The 26,400-nt window shown below is 41.0% G+C and overlaps 2 protein-coding genes across 5 annotated transcripts in view; one reads left to right on the top strand and one right to left on the bottom strand.

Moving 5' to 3' along the window:
- Positions 1 to 16,560, top strand: part of rubcn (rubicon autophagy regulator) — a 24,517-nt gene extending 7,957 nt beyond the window's left edge. The window contains exons 8-22 of one of the 4 annotated variants that reach the window (XM_026194764.2): positions 531 to 578; positions 1,474 to 1,569; positions 3,310 to 3,425; positions 3,612 to 3,807; positions 4,708 to 4,815; positions 6,101 to 6,175; positions 8,724 to 8,784; positions 9,756 to 9,888; positions 9,965 to 10,110; positions 10,439 to 10,503; positions 10,599 to 10,837; positions 11,139 to 11,200; positions 11,292 to 11,445; positions 11,581 to 11,674; positions 14,525 to 16,560. In XM_026194764.2, the coding sequence (XP_026050549.2) occupies positions 531 to 578; positions 1,474 to 1,569; positions 3,310 to 3,425; positions 3,612 to 3,807; positions 4,708 to 4,815; positions 6,101 to 6,175; positions 8,724 to 8,784; positions 9,756 to 9,888; positions 9,965 to 10,110; positions 10,439 to 10,503; positions 10,599 to 10,837; positions 11,139 to 11,200; positions 11,292 to 11,445; positions 11,581 to 11,674; positions 14,525 to 14,661 (1,730 nt within the window). In that variant the 3' untranslated portion in view covers positions 14,662 to 16,560. The remainder of the gene's footprint in view (positions 1 to 530; positions 579 to 1,473; positions 1,570 to 3,309; positions 3,426 to 3,611; positions 3,808 to 4,707; positions 4,816 to 6,100; positions 6,176 to 8,723; positions 8,785 to 9,755; positions 9,889 to 9,964; positions 10,111 to 10,438; positions 10,504 to 10,598; positions 10,838 to 11,138; positions 11,201 to 11,291; positions 11,446 to 11,580; positions 11,675 to 14,524) is intronic. The other 3 variants (XM_026194765.2, XM_026194766.2, XM_080289604.1) reach the window with 3 other exon arrangements.
- LOC113006895 (5-hydroxytryptamine receptor 3A-like) lies at positions 16,248 to 26,400 on the bottom strand. The gene is made up of 9 exons (XM_026143136.2): positions 26,242 to 26,400; positions 25,504 to 25,664; positions 25,355 to 25,399; positions 24,883 to 24,989; positions 22,515 to 22,684; positions 22,194 to 22,354; positions 21,487 to 21,697; positions 20,760 to 20,969; positions 16,248 to 18,595 (listed from the first exon to the last, which is right to left on the bottom strand). The coding sequence occupies exons 1-9, from the start codon at positions 26,294 to 26,296 to the stop codon at positions 18,291 to 18,293; spliced, it is 1,425 nt and encodes a 474-aa protein (XP_025998921.2). The 5' UTR covers positions 26,297 to 26,400; the 3' UTR covers positions 16,248 to 18,290.

Genomic DNA, 26,400 nt, shown 5'->3' with positions numbered 1-26,400 from the left:
TCTTTCCTATGAGAAACATTTAAAGATAAACTTGTACTTCAAAATTGATTGTAATACTTCCTAAAGCGGTGAACTTCAGCTTCAGCTGGTAGCCAGTTCACTTCTTGCTTAGTTACTTTGTGTTGCATGTTCATAGATCACAACGTGGCCTGTAGTACTTGTGGTATTTATTTGTAATTGTCTGGCGTGTTTCTCTGGAGCGAGTTTGTAAATTTCTCATGAGTTTAGGTCATTTTCAGAATTAAACTAACCCTAATTTTACTGTAAGTAGCAGAAATGTACCTGACTAATGCAGTTAAGGGTGAGGTTAAGCTGTAGTTCTACCTGCGTAGTATGTGTGTTTTTTCACAGCTCTCTGATATGCGGTTAAGCCGTGTTCTCGCACGCTTCCTGTCTGAGGTTTTAAAGCTTTCACCCAGTTAATATCGGCTGCGTTTGCTCAGACTGTTTCCCCTTTCTTGGCTTGAATTAATCATCTCTTCTTCTGCTCTGTCCTTGTCTTATCTCTCCCTTCTACTGTTTGCACAAAGGAGGGGGCCACAGAAAAATCACCATAATAATAGAGGACCCGGTAGCAGGTTGGCGGTGCAGTTTCACTGTACTCCATCACATGACTTCTCATCTCCCCTCCGCTTTTTAAAAAAAAAAAAAAAAGTTCTTTGTGTGCATGGTGAAGAACTCCATCCCTCTTATTTTCCACTCTTGTCTTCAGCCCATCATTTGTGTTTTGGATTTTTCTTCTTATTTGTTTATTTAAACCAAATCAGATTGGTGTGAAGAAGTCACTTTATCACTTTGCTTTCTTTTGTTCTGGGACTCTATTACAATTCACACCTTGGCTCATGTGACCCTTACGACTCGCATGACAATGAGGTGGCTCAATGACTCTCAAAATTGTCAGTGTTACAGCCCCATTAGAGGTTAAATACCTGGGAGTGTCCCGTCTATTTGAGAACCCAAAAAGCAACATTGCCTTTAACTGAAGTGTGATGGGGGTGACCGGCGACCATAAAGGTTCCCTAAGACTACGTGTCAGTATTGTATTCAAAGAATCATGTAGTCTTGTCTTTTCTTCTGATGTTTTGAAGTTTTAATATAAATTCTGGAGCTCACAGAGAGGAAGATTCCCAATGCAAAACATAACTTTAATGCAGTATTGTTTACATTTGCAAAGCAATGACAATGTAAACAATACTGTAAGTTTGTGGTCTTTAAGTAAAAGTGGGTCACTGAGTGATATAGACTACCTCTGTTTCACTCTGCAGTTAGGCTGGTTGGCACTCAAAGCCACATTTGTTTCAGTGTAGCCATACACTACACAATAGCCTTAGACGTCATTGTCCAACACAAAGCATTTAACCAGCTGCTTTTCCTGCACTCAAGCATGTTTGCATCCATTTCTCTTAAAAGAATACTGTAATGAGGTGAAGGATGTATTAACACACATCCTTTTTTTGTGTGTGTGTCTCTCAGAATCAGCAGGCGAGGACTGCTGCATGAAAGACTACAGCCCGTTCTCACCTCAGCACAGTGATACCAGCACATCCAGTTCTCTTTACATGGAGTCTTGTGAGTTTTCTGTGTGAATACTGACACGCATATGTCAGCTGACGTCTTGATGAGTTTTGTTTATTCAAAATGCAATTAGGTCATTAAATAGAGATCGACAGACCACGCGACTTTCGCGTATTGCATTGTAGGTACGAATGGCAGCAAAATCAAAACACTGCATCAGGCGCTAGCATTTCCAGCACCGGTAATCGTTCATTCTGCGGTTTTAATCCCTGCTTGCATTTTATTTGCCCCCAAAACAGTTGCGTACAAAACGAAGGCGAACACAGCAGGTCCGTACAAAGACAGACTTGATGAAAAGGCAAAAAAAAAAAGTACGAGGAAAAAATCAAAGGAGTGAAAGGGTCAGACCATACAAGCATACAGAGTGCGCTAAAGACGTTGGCGTGCTGCCCAACTTTCATCACACTCATATTTAGAATTATATGGTCCTAAGTGTGAGTGCATACACTCACGAAATGTTTAGTAACTTCAGATCCCTGCAACAAGCCCAGGTCCAGTTTATTTTGGTGTGTCTATTTTCTGATTTGGACTATTTCATTTTACAGCTGTCGTTAAAATTTTTCCATTTTCTCCTGTGCAGGCCAACGCAATTTATTTGTCTTTTCAGGTTGTAGTTTTACACAACATTTTCAGATCCAATAGAAATAAAATAAGTTTTTCATAATTCATTCAATTTATTGTCTTTATTTATAACTGGCATTATTGTTTCATTCTATTATAGATTCTTACAAGAAAGAGGCAAATCCATTATGCTTTATTAGCTGCTTCGGTGAAAAACAAATCAACAATGCAAAAAAACAAAACAAAAGAACCACAAAACATTTCAAAACAACATACTGGAAAACAGTTATTCATCACTTGATTGCTTCAATACAACCCTTGGGCACATATATGTCGGACTTTTCGTGGCTGTTTTGATCTCGCTCTCCCTCTTAACCGATCAAATCTCGCTGTGGTAGCAGCTTTAAACTCAGTATGACCCAGGTCGATAGAGGGTGCCCAGTCTGGACCGCAGCATTTTGTAGGCTGGTTTTCCTGCAAAACACAACAAACATTAGCAGGCAAAGCCACAGTGAACAAAGCAGCAAAGCGCAACGAATTCAGTTCAAATCCATATAAGACTTATTTGTAACCCACATCAACAATTATGTTATGATAAATTACGTGTTAACTACAACAAAAGATTTACCTTTGTGGAAATGCTTGGAGCAGACTAACATGTGAGCTGGAACGTTAGATTTGGTCTTGGAATAGCTGTAATCCAGGCCATCCGTCGCCTCTTCGTGACTTCGGAAACATGACTTGAACAATTTTTCTTCCGCGAAGGAATCCGATAAAAAACGATCTCTTTACCCGTCGGCTTCCCGTGACTGTCATGTGACCGCCTATGGCAGTTAATAATACAACAGCTTCTTGCCATTCTTTGTGTCTCAGTTTATCTCTGTGTGACTGTTGTCTTGTAATAGCTCGCGCGTGCTGCCTCTTGTACCTACAATCCTTTGCGGTTTTACCCCGGAAATGACGTCACATTTTCGATCTCTATTGTCCAATATTATGTAAAATGGATAAAAGTAAATCTGTCTTGACCAACACCCAATTAAAGTGTTTCTTCTGGCAGCCAAAAATCAGAACCTTTTGATTTGTAGGCAACATTATGGCACTAAAATTCCAGTGCAGTGTGTAAATGTCTGTTTTTATGGCTTTGTGTTTCTGTGTATGCTTTGTTTACTTCAGATGGGTCCCAGTCCAGCAGTACCTCAGAGGGGATGTTCAGGAGGCCGTCAGAGGGGCAGAGCCTCATCAGCTACCTGTCAGAGCAGGACTTTGGCAGCTGTGCAGACCTTGAGAAGGTCAGGGCTTAATTCATTGCAAATGTAAATTGAATCTCAGTGCAAACATAATTGAAATGGAGAAAAATGTAGAAATTATGGGTGAAGATATGATGATAGTTACAACCAAATTTCCCCTTGTGGGACAATTAAATTATTATTCTATTCTATTATATTCTCCTTTTTAATTACCTCTGTGTGCTGCAGGAAAATGCCCATTTCAGCATCTCCGAGTCGCTTATTGCTGCCATCGAGCTGATGAAGTACAACATGCGGCGCCAAGAGGAGGGCGAGGAGGAAGGAGACAGTGACAACGAGATTCAGCAGCTGAAGCAGAAGATTCGCCTGCGAAGGCAGCAGATCAGACGCAGCCGTCTGCCGCCATCAGCAAACTCCCAACACGGTGTGCAAACATCAGTTACATGAAATCCTTTTGTCATCTGTACACAGACACAGTACTTCCTTCATGTGATTCTAGGTCTCTCAGTAGAGAGAGAGCTTTTTAGTTGTCAATCTTCAAAAACAATGTGTCTGTTTAATTAAAGTAGCTTTCACTGATGCACAGATCTTTAAAACAAGTATCAGCTTTTAATAGATCCTCACATTTAAATCAGACAGTAAGAACCTGCTTTTTTCACTTGAGGAACATTTCTAAACTTAGATCCATCGTGTCAACAAGTGAACTTGAGATGATCATACATGCTCTTGTCTCTACTAGACTTGACTTACTTGTCCAAACAAGAAAGGGCTAGCTCGTCTACAGGTTGTTCAAAACTCTGCAGCGAGGCTACTGACCAGCTCGAACAAGGGAGCTCATATGACCCCTGTTTTAAAGAGCATTACAGGGACCCCCCCCCCCCCCATATTGCTGATTAGATTCATACACATACTTCCACTCGTAACCTGAGGTCATCAAACCAAAACCTTTTAGTGGTCTCCCACACTCGTTTTAAAACCCGAGGGGACCGATCTTTCCAAGCTGTTGCACCCAGACTAGAATGCACTTCCCCTATTTCTACGGTGTTTGGACTCAGTGGAGACCTTCAAAAAGCAGCTAAAGACATTTTTATTTCAAAAAGCTTTTAATTAGACCAGGGTTTTTATGATGTATTTATGACTGTATTGTGTTTTTGTAAAGCACTTTGTGACACATGTCTGTGAAAGGTGCTATATAAATAAACTTTACTTACTTACTTACACATACAGATGGACCACAGAAATACTGGAGAAACCATTTATGATTTTTTTAAAAAAAAATTTTATTGCACGTGTTGTTTATTTCTGTGTCCTTTCTTCTGTGCAGCTTTTCACTCCACTGACAGTGGAGGCTCCAGGAGGAGCTCTCAGGACTCCTACCAGGGCCTGTCTGACTCGGGCTCAGCGGAGGAGGTGGAGGAGTGTGAACTGCGAGGTAGAGTGAGGGAACACTGGGGTGGGGTGGGGGGCTAAATAATCAAATATATATATTTTGGAATAATTATTAGTTTTATTCCTAGATTTTATAATTCATCATTGATTCGATTAATTCACTTTCTGGTCATAATTCATAACCTCTTCATCAGCCTGTCTGCTCACCAAGCATGTCACATTTCACCGAAGACCCTAAATATGAATGTCTGAGTGCAGAGTTCACATAATACTAGCTATTTCTGCTGTTGCCATTTATATATAGCTGTTAAAGTCATGTGATCACACACGCTAAGTATTTGTATAGTCATACTCATTTTGAAAGGCGTAGCTATTCTAGGAGGTCTGTCATATTTCTCATGCTACAAACAACCGTAGTCTATGAATTGCTTTGATTCTGCTAATAAGGGTTGTGGTTTTTCTCGTGTCTTGGTGGGTTTTATGTATGAATGTATATACATGTATTTAACTGTACTTGGAAATGAACATCTTTGGGATTTCTGCTAACAGTAGGGCTGTCCTGTAACATTTAACTAAATGTTAACAGAGGATAATTGGTTTGGTTGGTTGTTAGGGGGAAAAAGAAACTTTGACCCAAAAGTTCTCAGGAAGTTACAATCATGGACAGATGCTGTGAAGCTGATATTTAGTCATTCATCTGTCGACCTGATATCATTTACAACTCGTCTTTACTTCAGTCCTTTAGCACTGGTGCTTGTTACAGACTCTCTTTACTGGTTGTTGCAATACATTCAGATGTATTCCTGCTTTTGCAATAATGAAGCAGCAGTTTTATTTGTTGTTGTTTTTTATTGTGTGGTGTTACTGGTAACATTCTTACCTAGAACTAAAATATTTTACTGTTTCCTCAGTATATGAACTCAACAGCCATTTAATTCAATATACCTGTTAAAGTACTTATTAATTAAAACATTAAGCTGGTTGTAATACTGTGTTCAAGTTCAAACCAAGCATCAGAAGGGAAGAAAGGTGTTTAGGAGAAACTGCTAACTTGTTATCTTTACACATAACCATGTGTGGGGTTTACTGAAACTGGTCTAAAAAGGAGAAAATATCCAGTGCGTGGCTATTCTCCAGGTTAAGAAGCCTTGTTGATATGAGAGGTCAGAGGAGAAGATTGGAGTAAAATCATTTCATGTGTTTTCACCCTTGTACCTGCATGACTTCCACATATACATGCTCCTCTGGATGCGGCAGCGCAGGGTGGCACTGACACACTCTGTGGAGTGTAAAAATGTATGCATGTGGTGACAATTTGTGTCTCTCAGATGGCTGTGAGGGTCAGTCCCTGTTGGCGATGTCTCAGAACGGCCTCTCCCTGTCACTCGCCTCCCTCTTCTCAGGTATCTGCGGGCTGGAGTGGTGGGCGTGGCTCCACAGCTACTTACAGGCAGTTTACTGTGGCTGTGCTCCTCTGAGAGGAAGCTGGTGGTTCTACTCCAAACTGAAAAACCTTCTTTCATTAATCGCTCTAACTGTGCTGGATGTGGGTCCTGCATAATTGCCGTGCTAGTTAGTGTTTTGGTTTCATAGTAATACTTTTTTAAAAAAAAAAAAAAAAAAAAAAAACAACTTCCATTTCACCCAGCTCTCACCACTAATTTTTATACTATTGTGCATATAAGGTTTTGCAATATCTTATCTTTACCTGCTTTTATAGTTTTTAAGTATTTAATTGAGAGCTATGCAAGCTGTGCACCAAAGGCATTAAAAATTGATGATACATTTCTGGGTTTAATTTACAACCGAATTACAAAAAAGTTGGAATCTGTGTAAAATGTATATTAAAGAGAACGTACAGATTTGTCTTATTTACAAAAGAACATTTTAAGCTCATTTAAAATTTTACTGGAGCATAGCATCCCTTCATTATTTCACAATAGCTGCTCTCCAGTCCTCAGTTGTCTTTGTTGTACTTTTTATTTAGTTTTTCGTTTGTTTCATTGTGCTCCAAGATCTGGACTGCAGACAGGCCAGTTCAGAACATGGAGTCTGCAACATTCAAGGTGTTCTCTGACAAACATGTCATCCTGATAGGAGCATGTGCTGCTCTAAAACCTGTATATACCTTTCAGGTCTGATGGCTGATGTACAAGCTGCTAATTCCATAGGCAATAATGTACTCGCATACCATTGTTTGAAGTGAGTGCTGATAACACGCTGGATGGTCTCCATCTTGTGTTTGTTCATGTGGACAAAATAGGTTAGAAACACTTAGGCTTCAGCCTTTTGTTTCTTGTGTCCAAACTTTTTTTGAGATGTTGCTGCCATCAAATCAAAACAAGTTAATATTTATGTGTATAATATGTCTCAGTTTAAGCACTTGGTGTGTTTTGTTCTATTAAGAATAAAATGTGAGTTTATGAAATTGGCATTGCAAATGATAGCGTGCTGAATAACCACTCTCAGCAGTGGCAACATGTAGTTTCCTTCCATAACTAAAAACCAAACACAGTTAAGATGCTATCGGCTCAGTCTCATACTCACTCAGTTATTTTATTTCCCTTGTGTCCAGTATCTAATCTCTTTACAAGAACTTGTCAGTTTGGAGATGAGCCACCTGCCTCCTCACCTCAGTGAAACTGTGCTCTTGCCTTTTTGTGTTAGTGCTTGTTGCTCAATGCTCCGGGGTTTTGGTGGTGCAGGAAGACGAATGTGCCTGTACCTGTCGGGGTTTAAAGAGGCTCTCGGGAGGAGACGAGGGAGTTAACCAGTTGCATCATGTGGCTGTTGTACATTTGAGGTTATCACGTATTCATCCATCCATCCATTCATTCATCCCAGTCATTATTCATTACTTCCAACATGTGTCCAATGACCATCTGGTGTTGTCACACATGCGTCCTTCCACCACGTGTTCATATTTAAAGAAGTTAGCTCAGTAACCAGAATGGTGCTAGGATTATTCCTGATAAGGTACACTTCAGGAGGAATAACAAAGAAGCGGTTATCTCTTAGGGGGATTTCATTTAGACATCACAGCTTTAATTTTCTCGTAGCATTTTCCTGAAAATGCACCGTTTAAAGGGAAGGCAAAGAAATTGGCTAACACCACTGACTACAATATCCCAACAAATCTAACAGCTTTCTAACTGTGCTGTAATTGCAACTCACTCCTCTGAACACAGACTGATCAAAAAGATCAATTGTCAGAGCTTCTATGCACACATGATTTACGTTGTGCCACTAATTGAAAATTGCACATTCACACGATGATTTTTAATCATCTCGAGCAATCAGAACAAATGCAACCGTTCAGACCTTTGTATCTGTAGGTCTTGAGTTTGCTTAGTAGAAGCTATTCATAACACACATAATCAAAAGATTTTTAAAATCCATCTTATCTGTTCTGCACCAACTTTAATTGCCTGCAATCCTGAAATTTTGGCTGTAACCTGCACTCATATGAGCAAACAGGAATGTTGATCCTGAAAGAAACTGGTAAATCCATGCAGGCGGTCTCCTGTTCTGCCAAACCTGTGCTGCTTTTGTCTTTGCTCGCTAGTTTCTTTTCTTTCTTTTTTTTAAGAACACGTTTTAGTGATGATATTGAGACTGTTTAGCTTTCACTGCATGTTTTCTGCTTAAGTGAATTTAAAATTAGCTTGAATTAGAAGAGAAGAGATGGTGTGGGTTTTTTTTTTTTTTTTTGTCAAATTTATCTTTCTCGATTTGTTTCACTTTTTAATCTTCAACCTCTTTGATTAATTTTTTATTATTATTTGTTTTTAACTCTGCTTTGCTGTAGCAAATAGTGGCAACAAACCAAAGAAACACCATCCACTCGCCAGTTGCTTGCAAGCCTTTGGAAGCCCTCTCTTAAAAATGAGTCCTGTTACTGTTTGTTTTCACTCGGCCAAATCTCCTTTAACGTTTTGCTGTGTCTTCTAGATGCAGACATAAAGCACAGTGTAAGCTCCAGCGGCAGATCTTTTCTCAGCTCAGATTCATTGTAAGTAAATTTTTCTCATTTCTCTTTACATCATAATTTTGTCAGTTTTACTTTAAAAACTGGCTCAGTACCTCACTAAGGAACAGCCCTCTGGCTCGACAAATCATGAAAGCTCCACTACCACATCGTCGTTCTAGACAGACCAATCACTGCAAGGACAGAGGGTCTCCTGACCCCCTTTATAATAGCCACTGGCCCAACCACAGGCATTTTCAAATAGCCCTTTTCCTCTAGTACTTACTGGGGGCAGCTCAGCTCGACTCGACTCGGTTTTTCAGGTTTTCTGTTAGGTGGCAGTACCTGATACCAGGTACCTTTTTTATTACCTACTGAGCCAGGGTTCCAAACAATCTAAAGCAATTGGAAAATTTGACATCAACAGACTGCATGCCACCAATTTGACACTCAGTGGCGTCACTTGATGAGTCATGAGCGTCTCCACAGAAACCTGGCAACGAGGGAAATGACTACCCACAAAACTCTATGGTTCCCGTGGCTGACAAAGTGCCGTACACTGAGTAGCAGGTATACCGTCACCTCAATGTTGTGGTGTTCATGTCGCATGCAAATGACGTCACTGGACTTTCAGCTGGATTGCTGTATCAAGCTCGTGTACATTGGATGGTACTCAGGTCACTTTTTCATTACAACTAAGTCAAGTTGAGCCAAGTAGGTGCTAGGTGAAATAGGCCAAAAGTATTTCCTCTACGTGCCCATGCCCCATTGCTCTTACTGTTATTGTCATACTAATAACTTACTGATAATACACAAGGACCTATTTGGAGTTGAAGACCAGAGTTGAAGTCACTTAAACAAAACAAAACAAAGCGTGCTTTAGGTTTCCTACACTCCATTGACTTCATTTAGTTAGTTTAATCAATCAGTTGAATTCCAAATTTGAACATTAAAATGAATCAAGTTGTGGATTTTACTGTCCCTTTTTAAAAAATGTCTTGCTTTCCTGTGTGTAGCACCCCCTCCTTCCTCCAGTCTAACTCAGCTGAGTCAGTAGCCATGGGTTTACTCAGGCAGTTTGAGGGCATGCAGCTTCCTGCAGCTTCTGAGCTCGACTGGCTGGTCCCAGAACAGGATGCCCCTCAGAAGGTACATATCCCTGCCGCTTGCAGTTTTCCAAACATGGCACTGAACATTGTACTCAACTGATCATGCTGTCTCCCAGTTGTTGCCTATCCCAGACTCTCTGCCGATCTCTCCTGATGACGGCGAGCACGCAGACATCTACAAGTTAAGGATTCGGGTCAGAGGTAACCTCGAGTGGGCGCCGCCGCGACCACAGATCATCTTCAACATTCATCCTGCACCCAAGTGAGTCCACATCATATGCATCTTCATCTTTGTGAAAATAAATTTAAAAAAAAATAAAATAAATGTATGTATGAAAAATAAATAAAAGCATACTACAGGGATTAAAGTGGATACAGTAGGTGGAGAAGAGGAGTCTAAATTAGGGTTCTGTTAGCACCAATGAACTTAATTTATATTTTTCAGGAATAATAGTGATGACTGTGGGCTCTTTCACAGAAAATTTAAAGATATGCTTATATTTATTAATCATTTCAGACATGCAGTAATCAAGTAAGAGACACAACTGTTTGCAGTTTGCATTTTTTTTTAACTTATTGTTGTCTTTCAGGAGGAAGATAATTGTGGCTAAACAGAACTACCGCTGTGCTGGCTGTGGCACCCGCATTGACCCAGGTATAACCAGCAACAACATAAAAGCTAAAGGAACTGTTCTGCGTGCACATCCTTACCTTACCTCCCTGTGTTTTTGTTGCCTGTCCCTGCCTCAGACTACATTAAGCGGCTACGTTACTGTGAATACATCGGCCGGTACTTCTGCCAGTGCTGTCATGAAAACTCTCAGGCTGTGGTTCCCGGCCGGGTGCTGAGGAAGTGGGACTTCAGCAAATACTATGTCAGCAACTTTGCCCGGGACCTGCTGAGCAAGATTTCTGGAGATCCGCTTTTCAACCTCAACGATATCAACAGCGAGCTGTACAAGAAAAACAAATCTCTGGAGACTGTTCGAGTGAGTTCAGAGGCAGCAGTGACATTATCATGTTCAGACTAACATCACCAACATGCAATATCATTAAGAAAGAGTGTTGGAAAATAATTCACACTCTGTCTTTATCTTATATCCTGTATTTGAATTTATTTTTGCAAGTGCTTCAATGAATTACTGCACATACTTCTGATTTTCCTGGAAAATATAAAGAGATGATGGTTGACTTGAGACTTTTGCATCATACAGTAACACAGCCTTACAAGTCATGTTTATTTTTCTCATGCACAGTGAAGTAAACATAATTTTCTAATGTGGTATTCAGGTTTTGAGGATGCAGCTTTTTCACATGAAAAATCTCTTCAAGACGTGTCGCCTCGCTAAAGAGTAAGAGATCTCTGCTTTCTCGTAGTCCACGATCATTTCACAAAGCTTGGTAACAAACTTAATTCGAGGTTGTGTGTGTCTCTCTCCTCAGCTTGTTGGACAAGTTCGACAGCCTGCCGGGTCACCTGACAGAGGACTTTCACCTCTTCTCCCTCAACGACCTCACTGCTGTGCGCAACGGGGAACTGGGTTCCCGAATGAAAGAGCTGCTGAAACTTGGTACCATGCACGTAGCCGGCTGTGTGGTAAGATGAGAGTCAGGTTCCTCTATAGATTAAAATGGGCTTTTGGACAATAACATCAACAAATACAATGCTTTTTGTTTTTTTTCGTGTTAATCTAAAATTTCCTTATTTCCTTTCCCCTCATCTTATCCTCAGCTGTGCCAAGCAAAAGGCTTTATTTGCGAGTTCTGCGGGAACGACAAAGACATCATCTTCCCTTTCCACCTGAGCAAGTGCCAGCGTTGCGAAGGTGAGCCCTCTCTGCTGGTGGCAGGCCTGGGTGGTGCAAGGCCCTCCTCCCGCCTCTTCGTTCAGTTTACCTGGCCAGATTGGAAGATCCCCAAGCCTCGTAGCCTGGCAAAGGCCCTCGCGATGGGCATGAAAGAGGGGGTGGGTGGGGAGGAGGATTTAGGGATGGGAGTAGATGAGGAGGTGAGGAGTGGAGAGCAAAAGGAGCAGGAGGAAGTGCGACAAGCATCAAGAGACACAGCACAAGTGAGACATGAGAAAGGGGGACTATTTCAAGGTTTTACTGCTGGAAAACTGGTTAAAGCTTTTTCCCGAAATAAGCTTAATGAGGAGGAGCAGGTAATGACAAGAGGGGGGGATTTGGGGAGGAAGGAACAGATGGCGCATGATGACAACGGAAGCGTTGGTCAGCACGGTGGGGTGGAGAGCAGTGAGGGGGAACAGAGCAAGGAAAAGGAGGACAGACATACAAGAAAGGAAAAAATGAACTTCTTGAAGGTTTTTCAGATGGACAGATTAAAGAAAAGCATCTTAAAAGCAGACAAAAGGGACAGCGACAGAGAAATAGGCAGCAGCGTGGAAAGTTTAAATGAAATTGGAAAAGAGGGGAAGGGAGGTGGCAAGGCATCAGTGCTAGGAAGTCGAGTCAAAGGTTCTTCAAAAACAGACGTGGAGGATGAGCGGAAACCAGAAGTGAAAGAGGAAGACAGAAATGAAGAGTTTAAAAAAAGATCCTCAGAGGAAGCACGGGGAACGGCAGACGAAAAGAAAGATGGGGCCCAAGCTGGGAGAACGGGGAAAACTGAATCTGTGGCTGACAAACATCCCGTTATGAGGCTAGAATCTCATCAGCTGACAACTGTTGTCTCCAGAGGGAGAAGCAAGGAGAAGGAGGAGAGTAGTGGAAGTGGGGAAAGTGATGGAGGAAGAAACCCTGGGGAGGAAGGCCAAGAAGAATCAGGAATTGTGACGCGGAGTAACTGGAGAAATCATAAAACTCGCAAAGGCAGGAAAATAACCAGAGGCAGGAAGATGAGGGAAGGCATGGAGGAAAAATAAGACAAGAGGGGAGAACACAAAGAGACGCGACATAGATCATGATGCAGGGGGAGGTGGAGGACACGAGTAAGGAGGGCTGTGTCCTGGGATCACAAAGGATTAGGAAACCTGAGTAAACCTGGAATCAGCTCACAGCAAACAGTTTAATTTCATACATTTGCTGGATTAAAACTAGCTCCTGTTTGTCCAGAACAAGCGATGGATTTCTGGTTGCAGTTAACCAAAGGCCTCACGGTTATTTATCCTTTGAATAAGACTATCGAGCAGTTATTGTACAGTGATTTAATTTTGTCTACCCTTGAGGTACATGTTTTTTTACAGTGTTCAGTCTTGATATTTAAAATGTTACTACCCCAAACGCACATTTGTGGCAGTTAACACTTGTGTAGCTGTGCATTAATGTTTACCAAAACCAGAAAGTCTTACAGAAACCAAGTTGGACAATCCTTATTGCCAAGAGTATGATGATGATGATTATATTGATACCACTCTTATATTTGCCTGTTAAAGGTAAAACAACGGCCTATAAACGTCTCTAAACTTTGCAGATGCACGAGTTGGGCCTCACGTGTTTACATCCAGTGATAAATATGTAGTTTTAACTTTACTTTGCAGACATAAGAGTGGTGTTCTCTAACTGCACAGGACATGCTGAACTGTCCCTTTAGGTGTTGTAATATGTCTTGTGTGTTAAATTATTATTAGATGTTGTAGTCGTACCTTCATATTTCAGCCATCTTTTTCCCTTTACAGTTGGTTTTTGTCACTGAGGTCTGGTGTGTTTCTGTAGTTACGGTGCTGGTGGAGGGGCGATGTTTTTGGGCGGGGTTTTTTTGCGGTGGATCTCTTTCGGCTGAGGTTGTGGAGGTGCTGGCGCTCTACGTTCCCATCTTTCTCTCTGAGCTCTGAGCTGCTTCCGTGTTGTTGGTGTGTGTCACAGTGAAAGAGACGCTGCTCCTTGTAGTTGCTGCTTTTATTCTTCTTAAGAGCTTTTCTGGGAACGGGTGGCAACTATACTACAGTGGTGCGTCGCTCTGAAACGTTTACATCTCTGCATGCTTCGTTTCGGTGGGTGTTTGTGTTTGTCTGAGTCGTTTTCTCGCACGTGTTCCACCTGAGCTGGTGATTTCATTCCCTTTGTTCGTGTGTGATGTCGGCTGAAGAAGAGTCAAGTAAATCTGGACTCTGCTGTTGTTGTTGCTACGCTGCCTCGCCTGTCTGTGTTTTTAAACCCTCTTCTTTTAGTATTTAGGCTTTTGTCGAAGGAACTACTTTAACGTGCGGAGGTGATGACATGGATGTGAATGTGTAATTTATGCTTTTTAGTGCTTTTTATGCTTCTGATTGCTATTATTTAAGCTGGTTTTTATTTTATGTCCTCATAAAATAAACATTGTTTTTGAATTTGAGTTGCCTGTTTTTTCATGAGTCCATCATCAACAGAAAAAAAAGAGATCCCCGTTAGAGCATCGTATGGGAATGAGGCTGAGTAATGAAACGGGACATGTCTGGACAAGTTTCCTTGTGCTGAGCTTATCCCGGGATATGACTTGCCTGACATACCTGCTCCTTGTGGCTTTCTGCCTTTTTCTTCTGCGGCTTTTATACCTTCCCCGCTCCACCCATCGTCCCTCAGCTCTAATTGTGATTGGCTGCTGTTTGTGCAGTCCAAACATGAAACTAGTTAAACTGGTTTACACTGCGCAGGCGTTGCTTTCTTGTTAAGATGACACACAAGCTCAGTTAAACTGGCTTTCTTTTTAAAAAAATGTTTTCTCTCCGCTTTTTTCAGACTGCCACGCGTGTTACCACCGCACCTGCTTCCGCACAGGTAAAGACTGTCCTCGCTGCCAGCGGCTGGCAGACCGGAGAGAGAGGATGGCACGCAAAAACATGGAGGAGCAAGAAGATGAGGGAGGCGGGCCTTAAAGCTGGCAACAGGGGAACCTCAGAGAAAGAGGAGGAGGAGAAGCACAACACGACGATGATTGTAGTGGCTGACCATCTCCCGTTCTGTTCCAGCCTTTGTAACCCGGCGAGACGGCCTTTGCAAACAGCTGATTGCCTCACATGCAGGTTTTACTACATCAGGGCAGCCGCATCACTCAGAAAGAGCACCAAGGCTGGTGTTGATTTTTTCCTATGAATCTCTTTTAGACATGCACTTTACTCTAAGAATGCGTCCTGCTAGAATGGTAGTGATTTTTAGAAATCAGCTCCCTGATTTGGCAATTGGATTAGATTTGTCTGTCCTTTGCTGATGACTTTATTTAAATTTCCTTGTAAATATGAACTGAATATTCTTGCCAGCATCTCCGTATGGTAGTGCTTCTGTTGCTCCAAAGGGAGTTTTACAACAGGGCACCTTTCTTGCTTCAGCTGTGCTGAATCATTCCTGAATTAATAAAATCGCTCCGTGTGTGTGAATGAGAAAACGTGCTGCCTTACACAGATGTTTGATGCTCTTATGTTGTAGTTTCATGTGTGAAAACAGCCAAAGATTCTCGACCTGTCAGAAAGTCCCCATTTTTCACTTTTAAATCTTTAAATTGGGATTTCAAAACGTTAGATTTGAAGAGCTGATCAGTTTCCCAGTTAAGACGGTGTATTTAAATAACCCAGGAGTGCTCTCTTCCTCGCTCCTTACTGTCCTGTTTTTAGCTATTTTACACACATTTGTGTGGCTCTTGGACAAAGCTGCATTCAAAAACACTGGACATTAGAGGAGGTGTTTCAAATCAGCATTGAGTTTTTTTTTTGTTTTGTTTTTTTTAAAGAATTGTGCTGCTGCTTTGTGTGCATTTGGTTACTGGAGAGAGGTGTGTTGTGAGTGTGGGTGCTTGTGTTTATTTGCGCACACGTCTACCTGCTGTGCGTGTAGCCCAACTGGCACACGGCTGCTCGTTGTAGGTTTTGGAATATTGGAGAAGGTTTGGTTAATTGCACTGATCCCATGTTTTTGTTGGAGGGGCCGATGGTGGGACATCACTCTTTGAGTTTTTAGATGTGTCAGGAACATGAACCCTGATCTTGAACGGTCTTAAAAGTTCCTGCCGGTTGAGTTTCTCAACATTGTGAAGATCCACAAGGTAGAAGAGACCATTATCACTTCTTGGGCTAAATTTAGTTTTTTCTTCCAGCAGTTTGAAAGTGTAAACACGACGGTTCACTGTTTGAACACGGAGTTGTGTGCGAAAGCAATTTTTCCAATGGGACTGCTAGCTTGGAGTCTCCTTTAACTGTTTAAACTGACCGTAAGGTTCTGACCACGTATGAGCGTGCTGTTATCACCTGTAGCAGATGATTAATTTCAGTAGTTGAACCAAAAAATATCTTTACAACTCTGATCGTTTTATTTTGATGACTTTTTTTGCAAACCCAGTATTGCACAGAGGAATAGAAATGTCTGATTATTGGCTCTGTTGTGAGCTGAATTGATCACATTTGTAGTCCTGAAGTCCTTTGATAGACTGGATAAAACTCCAGTGTATGTATCCCATCTGTAGATTTGAGTTGTTGAGGTTTTGGGCACATAAGGATAAAATATCTTTATTTAAAACTGCCAGAGACTGATTTTTGAATTTTGAGATGCTTTTTAGAAGAAACACTGAACAAAGTGACTGCTGAGCTCTACTGACAAACCTCCATTTAGATGATTATTACTATTGGTTTTGTTGCCTTTAACATGGACGAGCGAAGGAGCCTTACAGTGCACTACAGATCCAAATGTATGCTATTAAAAAAGTTAATTATTATGATTAATATTGTGTGTTCATTTGCTTTGGTTCTGTAATCATGTTAATAATAAATGACTGGCTAGACTGTTAATAAGTGTCATTCTTCACTTGAACTTTTCTTGGTAAATAAAACTGAAGTCTTGGAAGTTCATCTGCTATGTATGTTCATAATTAGTATTTAATACATCAGAGTCACAGCTGCCAAGACCCAGAGGTGGAGGTTTTTCTTTGCCTGTTTTGTTTTTGTGTGATTGCAAAACAATAGGCTGGCGCCCCCTGGTGGGCCATGAAGGTACTTCAGATCGACTATAGGAGATCATTAACAATAACCCATTTTGAACATTTCCTTCATACATGTAATTTGTATGCAGTTTAAATAAAAGAATGTATAATTTTTAATGTTGCACTTCTGAACCTTTAATAAGCCATAATCCTATTTATACGGTGAATCAAACGATTATCATTTTGGTTTGATTTCTATAAGAGTCTATAGGAAAACTTCATTGGAAGTGGCTCCAAAATCTCATAGATTTTTCTGTTTAAAAACTCTGATTATGATAATTTTGGAGTCCTTCCATGAAAAAGAAACTGAACTAATAAAATAAAGCCAAGTTATTTTAAAAATGAATAAATCCGTAAAAATTAATTGCTGTTTTGTTTGTTTGTTTTTTTGGGGGGGGGCTACTTTCATTTTTGATCTATTTAAAAAAAAAAATAATAAAAAAATAAAAATCCTAATTTGCAAAAGTGAAGCTGTTAATGAAGAATCAAGTCATCAGAAAATCAAAATAAATGAAAACCCAGCTGAAAGTCTTCATTTTCTGCTGGTGTGGTGATTGGAAATGATTGCCTTAGGTGATATCCGGTCACACTGATGAATGCATTTGGAGCAAATTTGGGGTTCAATACTGAAGTGGTTTGCAAATCAAACCTGATCGGTGGACAGCCTGCTCCCTGTCGTCTCCGTACAGGTACTAATCAGGCTTGGCCCAACCCAACATGTGGAGTGCTCGAGGTGGCGGTATAACCTCAAACTGAAGCAGCTTTAATTGTCATAAAATGTAATTTTTAGTTACTCAGTTTCGATGCCAAGCTGTTTAAGTAGCAGAGCTGAAACCATCGCTTACATTTCATTGTCACAGAAGCTGATGTCTCATGTATTTATTTTCTTTGTCACAAATTGCTGTTTATGATTATGCAGGTAAACCACAACCCATGAAATTGAAAAACAATACAATAATAGTTGTAATAGTTTTAATTGCTAATGAATCTTAAAGACAAGTACAACTTCTATTAATGGCATTAGAGTCTAAATGTGTTCAAGGTTCTGGTCTGCAAGGAAAATGATGGTTACTGGATGTAAGCCGAGGCCTGTAAGTTTATGAATGTGTCCCTCTTTCATTATTTTTCTCTGGCTACTGATATGTTTGGGGCGGGAAGCTCCAGTAAATAGTGTCAGGATACAGTAAACCACAGTTTGTGACTGTAAAATGCAGAGTTTGCCAAGGCCAGCTACCTTACAGCTCATTAACTGATGCTATTTTGATTACAGGAATGAAATGCAGATAACAGAAGCAGGGCTATTTTCATTATACTAAATAATGCTGCAATTCCTGATCTCAGCAAATCTAACTCATGCCCTCTTTGCTCTTGGTTTGTGTATTTGTCACACTAAAATGTTTCAGGTCATCAATTCCTTTGATCTGAAACATGTACGTGTGACAAATATGCAAACAAATAAGGAATCAGCACGGGGTCAAGTGCATGCGTGAAGTGAAGATTGCCATGGCACTAATCCATGTGATGCAGTTTTTGATCTAATCATGTAGCAAATGAATTATTCCATATCCAGATGCTTATTATTGTGATAAAGCTCACAAAAATGAAGATGATGTACAAGCCAAACAGCAGACGATCGATCACTGTCCCGATCATTTCCCACTCCTGCGTGGCTTTGGTCCCTTGACAGTATTTGTCCATCTGAACTCGGATGGCTGTGAGCTCTCTGCCTAACATCCTCAGTTGTTCCAGAACTGGGTCCGGAGAGTCCAGAGAAGCTGAAAGTGTAACATCTGAGATGCTCTGATGGTCGGAGAGGTTTGTGGTGCTGGTGTTCGCTGATGGTGCTGTGAAACACAAACAAAACACCCTGAGACCACAAAAAGTGGTTACTTTTTCTTAAGTCGTAGATGGTGATTAAAATCGACTTGACTATATTACTACCGGCTTAAATAAGGATAAGCATAACGTACTTTTCAGCTGAGAGATACGTGGCATGACTGTGGAGAGTTGTGACCTAAAGTTTACGTGTCCAGATTCATCAGGATCAAATTGTTTACAAGTTTTAAAAAAAATTGGTACCTCGAACTGACTGCGAGAAAATGATTCATGCGTTCATATCGAACGGGTCAGACTGTTGTAACGCTCTGTTTGTAGGACTACACCATCATCAGAGTTCTTGCATATAGGCAAATATAACCATTACCCAAGCGTTTATGTCACTTCACTGGCTCCCAGGACACACACACACAGATTTGCCTTAAAAATCCTTCTATTAGTTCTTGAAGCTCTCAGTGGTTTGGCTCTCTGGTACAAGTTAATATAATTCAGTGAAGGAGAAACTTTCAACTCGTTTATTCTTCTTGCATCCCTCCATCCATGGTTTTCAACTTATCCGGGGCCGGGTCACGGTGGCAGCAGCCTAAGCGGAGAAGCCCAGACCTTCTGCCCGGCCCCCTCCTCCAGGTTGTCCAGAGAAACAGCAAAGCGTTCCCAGGCCAGCTGACAGATATAATCTCTCCAGCGTGTCCTGGATCTGCCCCAGGGCCTCCTCCCAGTCGGACATGCCCGGAACACCTCACCCAGGAGGCATCCTTGTCAGATGCCCAAACCACCTCAACTGGCTCCTTTCAAAGAGGAAGAGAAGTGTTTCTACACTGAGCCCCTCCCGGATGGCCGAACTCCTCACCCTATCCCTAAGGGAGACGCCAGCCACCCTTTGGAGAAAGCTCATTTCTGCCACTTGTATCTTGCTCTTTCGGTGGGAACGTACACCGATGGATAAACTGAAAGCTTCGCTTTTACGCTCAGCTCTTTCTTCAACATGATGTACAGCCTCCGCATCACTACAGTCGCAGCACCAATCTGTCTGTAGATCTCCAGCTTCCCTCTCCTCTCACTCGTGAACAAGACCACGAGATACAGTCGTGGCCAAAAGTTTTGAAAATGACACAAATAATATTTTTTACAAAGTTTGCTTCTTCAGTTTTTATCATAGCAATTTGCGAATACTTCAGAAGGTTATGAAGAGTGATCAGATGAATTGCAAAGTCCTTTTTGACATGAAAATAAACGTCATTCCAAAAACCTGCATTTCCACTGCATTTCATCGCTGCCATAAAAGGATCTGCTGACATCATTTCCACAATCTTCTTGTTAACTCAGATGAGAATGTTGATGAGCACAAGGCTGGAGATCATTATTATTACTCATTTATTGAGTTAAAATAGCGGACTGGATTTGTTAAAAGGAGGGTCATTTTTGAAATCATTGGTTACCTGCAAAGAAACACATGCAGCCATCATCGCGTTGCATAAAAGAAATTGATTCCATCCTGTTTTTTAAAACTCCAATTGCTTATTTGTACTATGCTTTCATTTTAGAGTGTACTTAAACTCCTTTATTTGGTGCAGGAACTCGTCCCTGACCCTCAGTGGGCACTCCTTTTTCTGGCTGAGGACCATGGCCTCAGATTTGGAAGTGCTGATTCTGAATCCTGCCTCTTCACACTCAGCTGCAAACCACTCCAGTGCCAGCTGGAGGCCGTCACCTTATGAAGCCAACAGAACCACATCATCTGCAAAAGGCAGAGATGAAATTCTGAGGCCACCCAAGTGGAAGCCTTCTGCCACTTGGCTATGCCTAAATATTATGTCCATAAAGATTGTGAACAGATTCAGTGACAAAGGGCAGCACTGTTGGCGTCCAACGCACCAGAAACATGTTTGACTTATTGCTGGCTATGCGGACCAAGCTCCTGCTCCTGCATCCGAGGTTCGACTAACGAACGGACTCTCTTTTCCGGCACCCTGGCATAGACTTTCCCAGGGGGGCTCAGGAATGTGATCTCCCTATAGCTGGAACACACAATCCTCAGCCATAATGCCAGCATTATGTTGTTTAACCTAACACATAGTCCACTACAGTCAATACAGGCCACAGCTGTTTCTTCAGCTTGGGCTCTTAACAAAATCTTCTAGTAATAACGGGACTATAAAAATAATAACGTACCTTTGTGAGATGGATTGAGGGAGACTGTGACTCGGTTGCTCTTTTGCTTTGGAGGGATACAAACAAGAACAGCTAGATAACGTAACACGAGGACACTGAGCCAGTGAGGCACTGCGCTGTACTCTCTGGGCTTGTACTGAATGTTTGTGATGAACAGCGTCTCCAACAGGCTGGCAACCATCAGCGCCAGACTGATGGAGAAGAAAACATCTGCAGGAAACAGCACCAAAGACAGGAAGAACTCAGAACAGTTTTCATTAAATCATTTTCACATGTGAGCTCATATTCTCTTTCTCAGTCTTAGTTACCATCGTGTTTAAGAAATGTCTGGATTACAGCCATAGATGCCTTATCTTGCTGTGTGTCATTGACATGACAACTAGAGCTAAAAAAAACCCCCACACCCCAAGAATAAATGTGTCTTTAGTAGGTGGAGCCTTTTGGCAAGTTGACACTGATCGGGATCATCCAGTTTTGCAAAATGTACTTCGGTGAAGAGTTTCACAGTTTAGAAAACTTGTTTTTTTAGGAACTGACAGTTTTGGTGAAAATTTGATTTCGAGACGTCTGTTCCACAGATGTTTGAATTCAACCCTTCATAATCCAAAGGACACTGTATTGTCTTTCAGAAACACTGTCTCTAACCTCCTTAAGTGTATAAATACAGCACAGTGTATTTCTTCAAAAGAAGAACTATGCAGCCGATACTACATTTATGTACACTCACTGATGAGCGGTGTTTTCTCCCCGGTAACAGGCAGCAGGTCATTCATTATGAGCAGGAAGACGGTGTAGCCCAGGATGAGTGTCATCTTGAAGGAGGATCTGTCCACGCTCTGTGGGGGCAGCACAAAACTGAAGAGGTCCACTGTGATTAGGAAACAGCTGGGGACCAGGAGGTTGACCACATAGGCGATTGGTCTCCGTCTTAGCACGATCTTGGGAAGAGACAAAAGTATTAAACCTGTAAGAATTTTGTTAGATTGTATGCATCAATCAATCTTTTTCCTTTACAGCGATGTGACTGACAGAAAATGATTACATCAAGTTGTTGCTGCTAAAGTCACTGAATCATAGGATGTACTTAGTTTTTACCAACTGCTTCAGAATTTTGGTCAATAAATGAGATGTCTCATTACATCAAATATTAGAAATGAAGCTTTTAAAACGGAAACTACTTCCAAAATGCTGGACGTAATCCCTGCTGTCCTGTGCCACCACAGCACAGTTCAGTTTCTTTATGTTTCACTCATGCATCATCTGCACCTGATTTTACTTTACTTTCATTCTCACGACAAACATGTTCAATATGATAGCGACTGGTTTATAAAGGCTTCCCATAATTAGGAACTATTAAACAATAAAGTGTGATCAGCTATAACAGTACAAAATAAATTATCAGAAGGATGAAAAAGTCAGTAAAAACACGCTTACATAGTATGTGATCTCAGAGTAGCTTCCACTGTCTAAATGCAGGCTGGAATCGGCAATATTTATATCTGTCAGCTCCCACTCCCCACTGGTTACAATCACATCTTGGGACTCTTTCAGGACCTTTTCAGCTGTGGCGCCTTGAATCATCTGAATATCCGTAGCTAGAGTGACATTCAAGACTTTTGCTTATTTGCATATTAGCACATAGTTTTGTGTTAAAATCAGAATATGGATGCTCTATAGGGATGTTTTAGAGTTTAAAAAAATAATTTTTAAGACTCTTTGAGATTATTATTTTTTTAAATTTTCAGGCAGCCTTACCAAAGTGTATATATGATCCGAAGGTCAACGAGCAGTTTTGGATATCAAAGGGAAAGGTGTAGATTCCCAATTGGCAAGAAGTGACCACTGTGATGGGCTTATCATCATATACATGACCTGTATTATATAAGTAGACATAGGGAGTTTTGGTAGAGCTGGCTTCGTCCAGGCTGGAATAGAACAGAATACAATAATAAAACACTGAAAAAATATATATGAAAAACAATATATTCAAATCAGGTGATGAGTGTAAGAGAACAATAATTCATTATTATCAGGATGTCCTAAAAACTAAATGAAAAGTCTTCAGCTAATCCAAAATGCTGCAGCAAGAGTCCTGACAGGGACTAGAAAGAGAGAGCAGATTTCTCCTGTTTTGACTTCCCTTCATTGGCCATCCATCCATTTGCTTCCGCTTATCCTTTTCAGGGTCGCGGGGGGCGCTGGAGCCTATCCCAGCTGTCATAGGGCGAAAGGCGGGGTACACCCTGGACAGGTCGCCAGTCTGTCGCAGGGCTAACACATAGGGACAGACAACCATTCACACTCACATTCACACCTAGTGGCAATTTGGATTATCCAATTAACCTATCCCCACAAGATGCATGTCTTTGGACGGTGGGAGGAAGCCGGAGTACCCGGAGGGAACCCACGCAAACACGGGGAGAACATGCAAACTCCACACAGAAAGACCTGATGGTGGAATTGAACTCAGGACCTTCTTGCTGTGCGGCAACAGTGCTAACCACCGTGCCACCGTGCTGCCCCCCCCTTCATTGGCTTCCTGTTAAATCCAGAATTGAATTCAAAATCCTGCTCCTCACATACAAGGTCTTAAATAATCAGGCCCCATCTTATCTTAATGACCTTGTAGTACCATATCACCCTATTAGAGCACTTCGCTCTCGCTCTGCAGGCCTACTTGTTGTTCCTAGAGTATTTAAAAGTAGAATGGGAGGCAGAGCCTTCAGTTTTCAGGCCCCTCTTCTGTGGAACCAGCTTCCAGTTTGGATTCAGGAGACAGACACTATCTCTACTTTCAAGATTAGGCTTAAAACTTTCCTTTTTGCTAAAGCATATAGTTAGGGCTGGACCAGGTGATCCTGAATCCTCCCTTAGTTATGCTGCAATAGACGTAGGCTGCCGGGGGATTCCCATGATGCATTGAGTTTTTCCTTTTCAGTCACCTTTCTCACTCACTGTGTATTAACAGACCTCTCTGCATTGAATCATACTTGTTATTAACATCTGTCTCTCTTCCACAGCATGTCTTTATCCTGTCTTCCTTCTCTCACCCATCTGCTGTGACCCCAACAGGTCACAGCAGATGGCCCCGCCCCTCCCTGAGCCTGGTTCTGCTGGAGGTTTCTTCCTGTTAACTCATTCAGTGCCATTGACGTCTATAGACGTCAATTACGTTTTTCAATGGGAGGGGCCAGAATACAACCTCGGGCAGCTTGTCAGTGAATTTTATTTTTTCATATATTTGTAAATAAATTGTTTTGATAAAACATAACCTTTCTCAGTGTTATTTCTGTTTTATAGAAGTGAAAAACTATTTTATATGTTAGAGGTGTCACAAAGCAAGAAATATTAGTGTCAAAGGCACTTTTCTGCTTGAAATGTATTTTTCACAAAAAGCTCATTTTCTCCCCTTTTTTGGTCAAAACAGGCATTTTTGGTGGAACCCACCTCTCTTCTACAGCTGATTACTAAAGAATGGAAAATGGTAGAAACAAGCTTTTTTTTTGGATGAAAGAAGAGAGTCTGTTCTTCATTTTGGTAGGTTCAGCGTTTATATGATCATAACACACAGTTTTCTGTGGCTCTTCAAAAATGAGTAAAAATGCTCAAAAACCCTGGCAGTGGGGAGTTACCTGATTTGAAAATGGCTGGCAGTGAATGAGTTAAAAGGGAGTTTTTCCTTCCCACTGTCGCCAAAGTGCTTGCTCATAGGGGTCATATGATTGTTGGGTTTTTCTCTGTATGTATTATTGTAGGGTCTACCTTACAATATAAAGTGTGATTTGGTGCTGTATAAATAAAATTTGAATTGAGCAACACTGAAAATAAATGTCGCAGCCTGTCCAGTAGGTGGTGCAGAGGGTGGTCGGGGTTCCTGATTAGTTTATTTATCTCCTGCTCCCCCAGCAGACCACAGCAAAGTACACTGCACTCATCAGGACGTAAGCTTCCTTAGCAAAGAAAACCTGCTCTTCCACTTTCTGTTTACAGAGCAAGTGTTGGTCTCCCAGCTCAGTTGTGGACGGCGATGTCTCTCATGACTGCTTTGTCATTTCTGACATTTTTAGTGTTTTAATTAAAAGTTAGTTTCTTCGACTTGATTTAGAAAATTCATTAAACTTACAGCTGTTTTAAGTGAATGTCTGGGACCCAAAGGTTGTCCCGAGGAACCGAAACTCTTTTAGCTGCACATTCCTTCTCATCCCAGTTCAGTCCTTCGATATCCCACTCCTACATTAAACAGAACAACAGCAAAACTGTTCCACAGCACTACAGCTATCATGCTAACTGCTGAAACAGGGAAACACAACATCTGGCATTAAGTCATGTTAGACGTTAAGAAAAAGTTCCCAAGTGATAATAAATATTTGAAATTACTGTTACAGACTTAAGGAAATCTAAAATAACAAGTAATGTATTCTTTATGTATTAATTCAGTGGCCAAACATTTTGATTCATTCTTATGATCGCTCTGGATTGGTTCATTGTGCTGAAAATACAAATAGCTGCAACAGAAATAATTTACAAAATGTCAGTATAATCATATAAGAAATGTGACATTATTGTATTAGTTCTGAGAGCTGTTCAAAACATACCAGGACCTGCCATATGACTGAAGACAGTGTTTGGGATTTTTCATTCTAAAGATGAGTAACATTAGAAAGTATATTAGAGTCATAAGGATTATTAGTTCCACATAGATGACATGATGTTAATATTTTGTGTATAAGCTGTGTAGACTCACCACTCCTAAAATTCCTGCCACTGTTATGCTGATGGATATGTTTATTGGCTTTGCAAAGGTTTCGACAGGACGCAGCAGTTTGTTAGGGAACAAATGATTTGTGAGTTCATCAAACAGGGCAGCAGGAGTTGGGCTGGTGCAGTTCAAAGCCGCCACAAAGCCTGAGATCAAGAAGAGAACAAGCAAATTAAACGTACCATTATGTTAAATGCTTGAACATGAAAACACGCAGGCTCAGTTCTTCCATTTGTATTTTTTTTTTTTAGTGCAGCAGATGCTTATTTTATTACAGCGGGTAAACACGTGAGAGCCGAGTGTGTTTACTCGTTTCTTTTGTTTGTAATGAAAATGTAATTGTACTGAAAACACTGAAAAATAAAAGCAGATCCAGTGCTGCCCTTTATTGAGATAGATGTAACTGAATGACCTCCTTTGTTTGAAAATTAATGACAAAAATAATAGTGATGGGAAAGTTTTTAAACATTTAACCATTTAGCTTCTCTGTTATGTATTAATCTGCATGTATATCACGTATAAAGAAATGAAGGCAATACTTTAACTTTAGTCTCTAAGTTAGGTTTGTTTTTCTTACAGGAAGTTTTAATGCTAAATTTTAATAAATCCTTCATACATTAGTAAATATGTGTAAGGTGTTACGACTGTGCAGGAAGTAAATCAACACATTGCTGTCGCTTTCTTTGTTGTGAAATGTGTTGATAAAATGTTTTCTTGCCTTACCTTGTAGCAACATGAAACAGATGACGATCAGCTCAGCAGCTTTCACACCGGCCATTTTCTGTCTCAGCTTTATTTAGCCCTTATTAACATGACAAGTGGCTGATACTCTAAATTACAACAGCTTGGGTGCCGTCACATACAGATAAAGCTGTGAGGATG

The sequence above is a fragment of the Astatotilapia calliptera genome, chromosome 15 (assembly GCF_964374335.1).
Source record: "Astatotilapia calliptera chromosome 15, fAstCal68.1, whole genome shotgun sequence".
Lineage (NCBI taxonomy): Eukaryota > Metazoa > Chordata > Actinopteri > Cichliformes > Cichlidae > Astatotilapia > Astatotilapia calliptera.
Note: the sequence above shows the minus strand (reverse complement) of the source record. Positions and strands in the feature narration are given on the sequence as shown.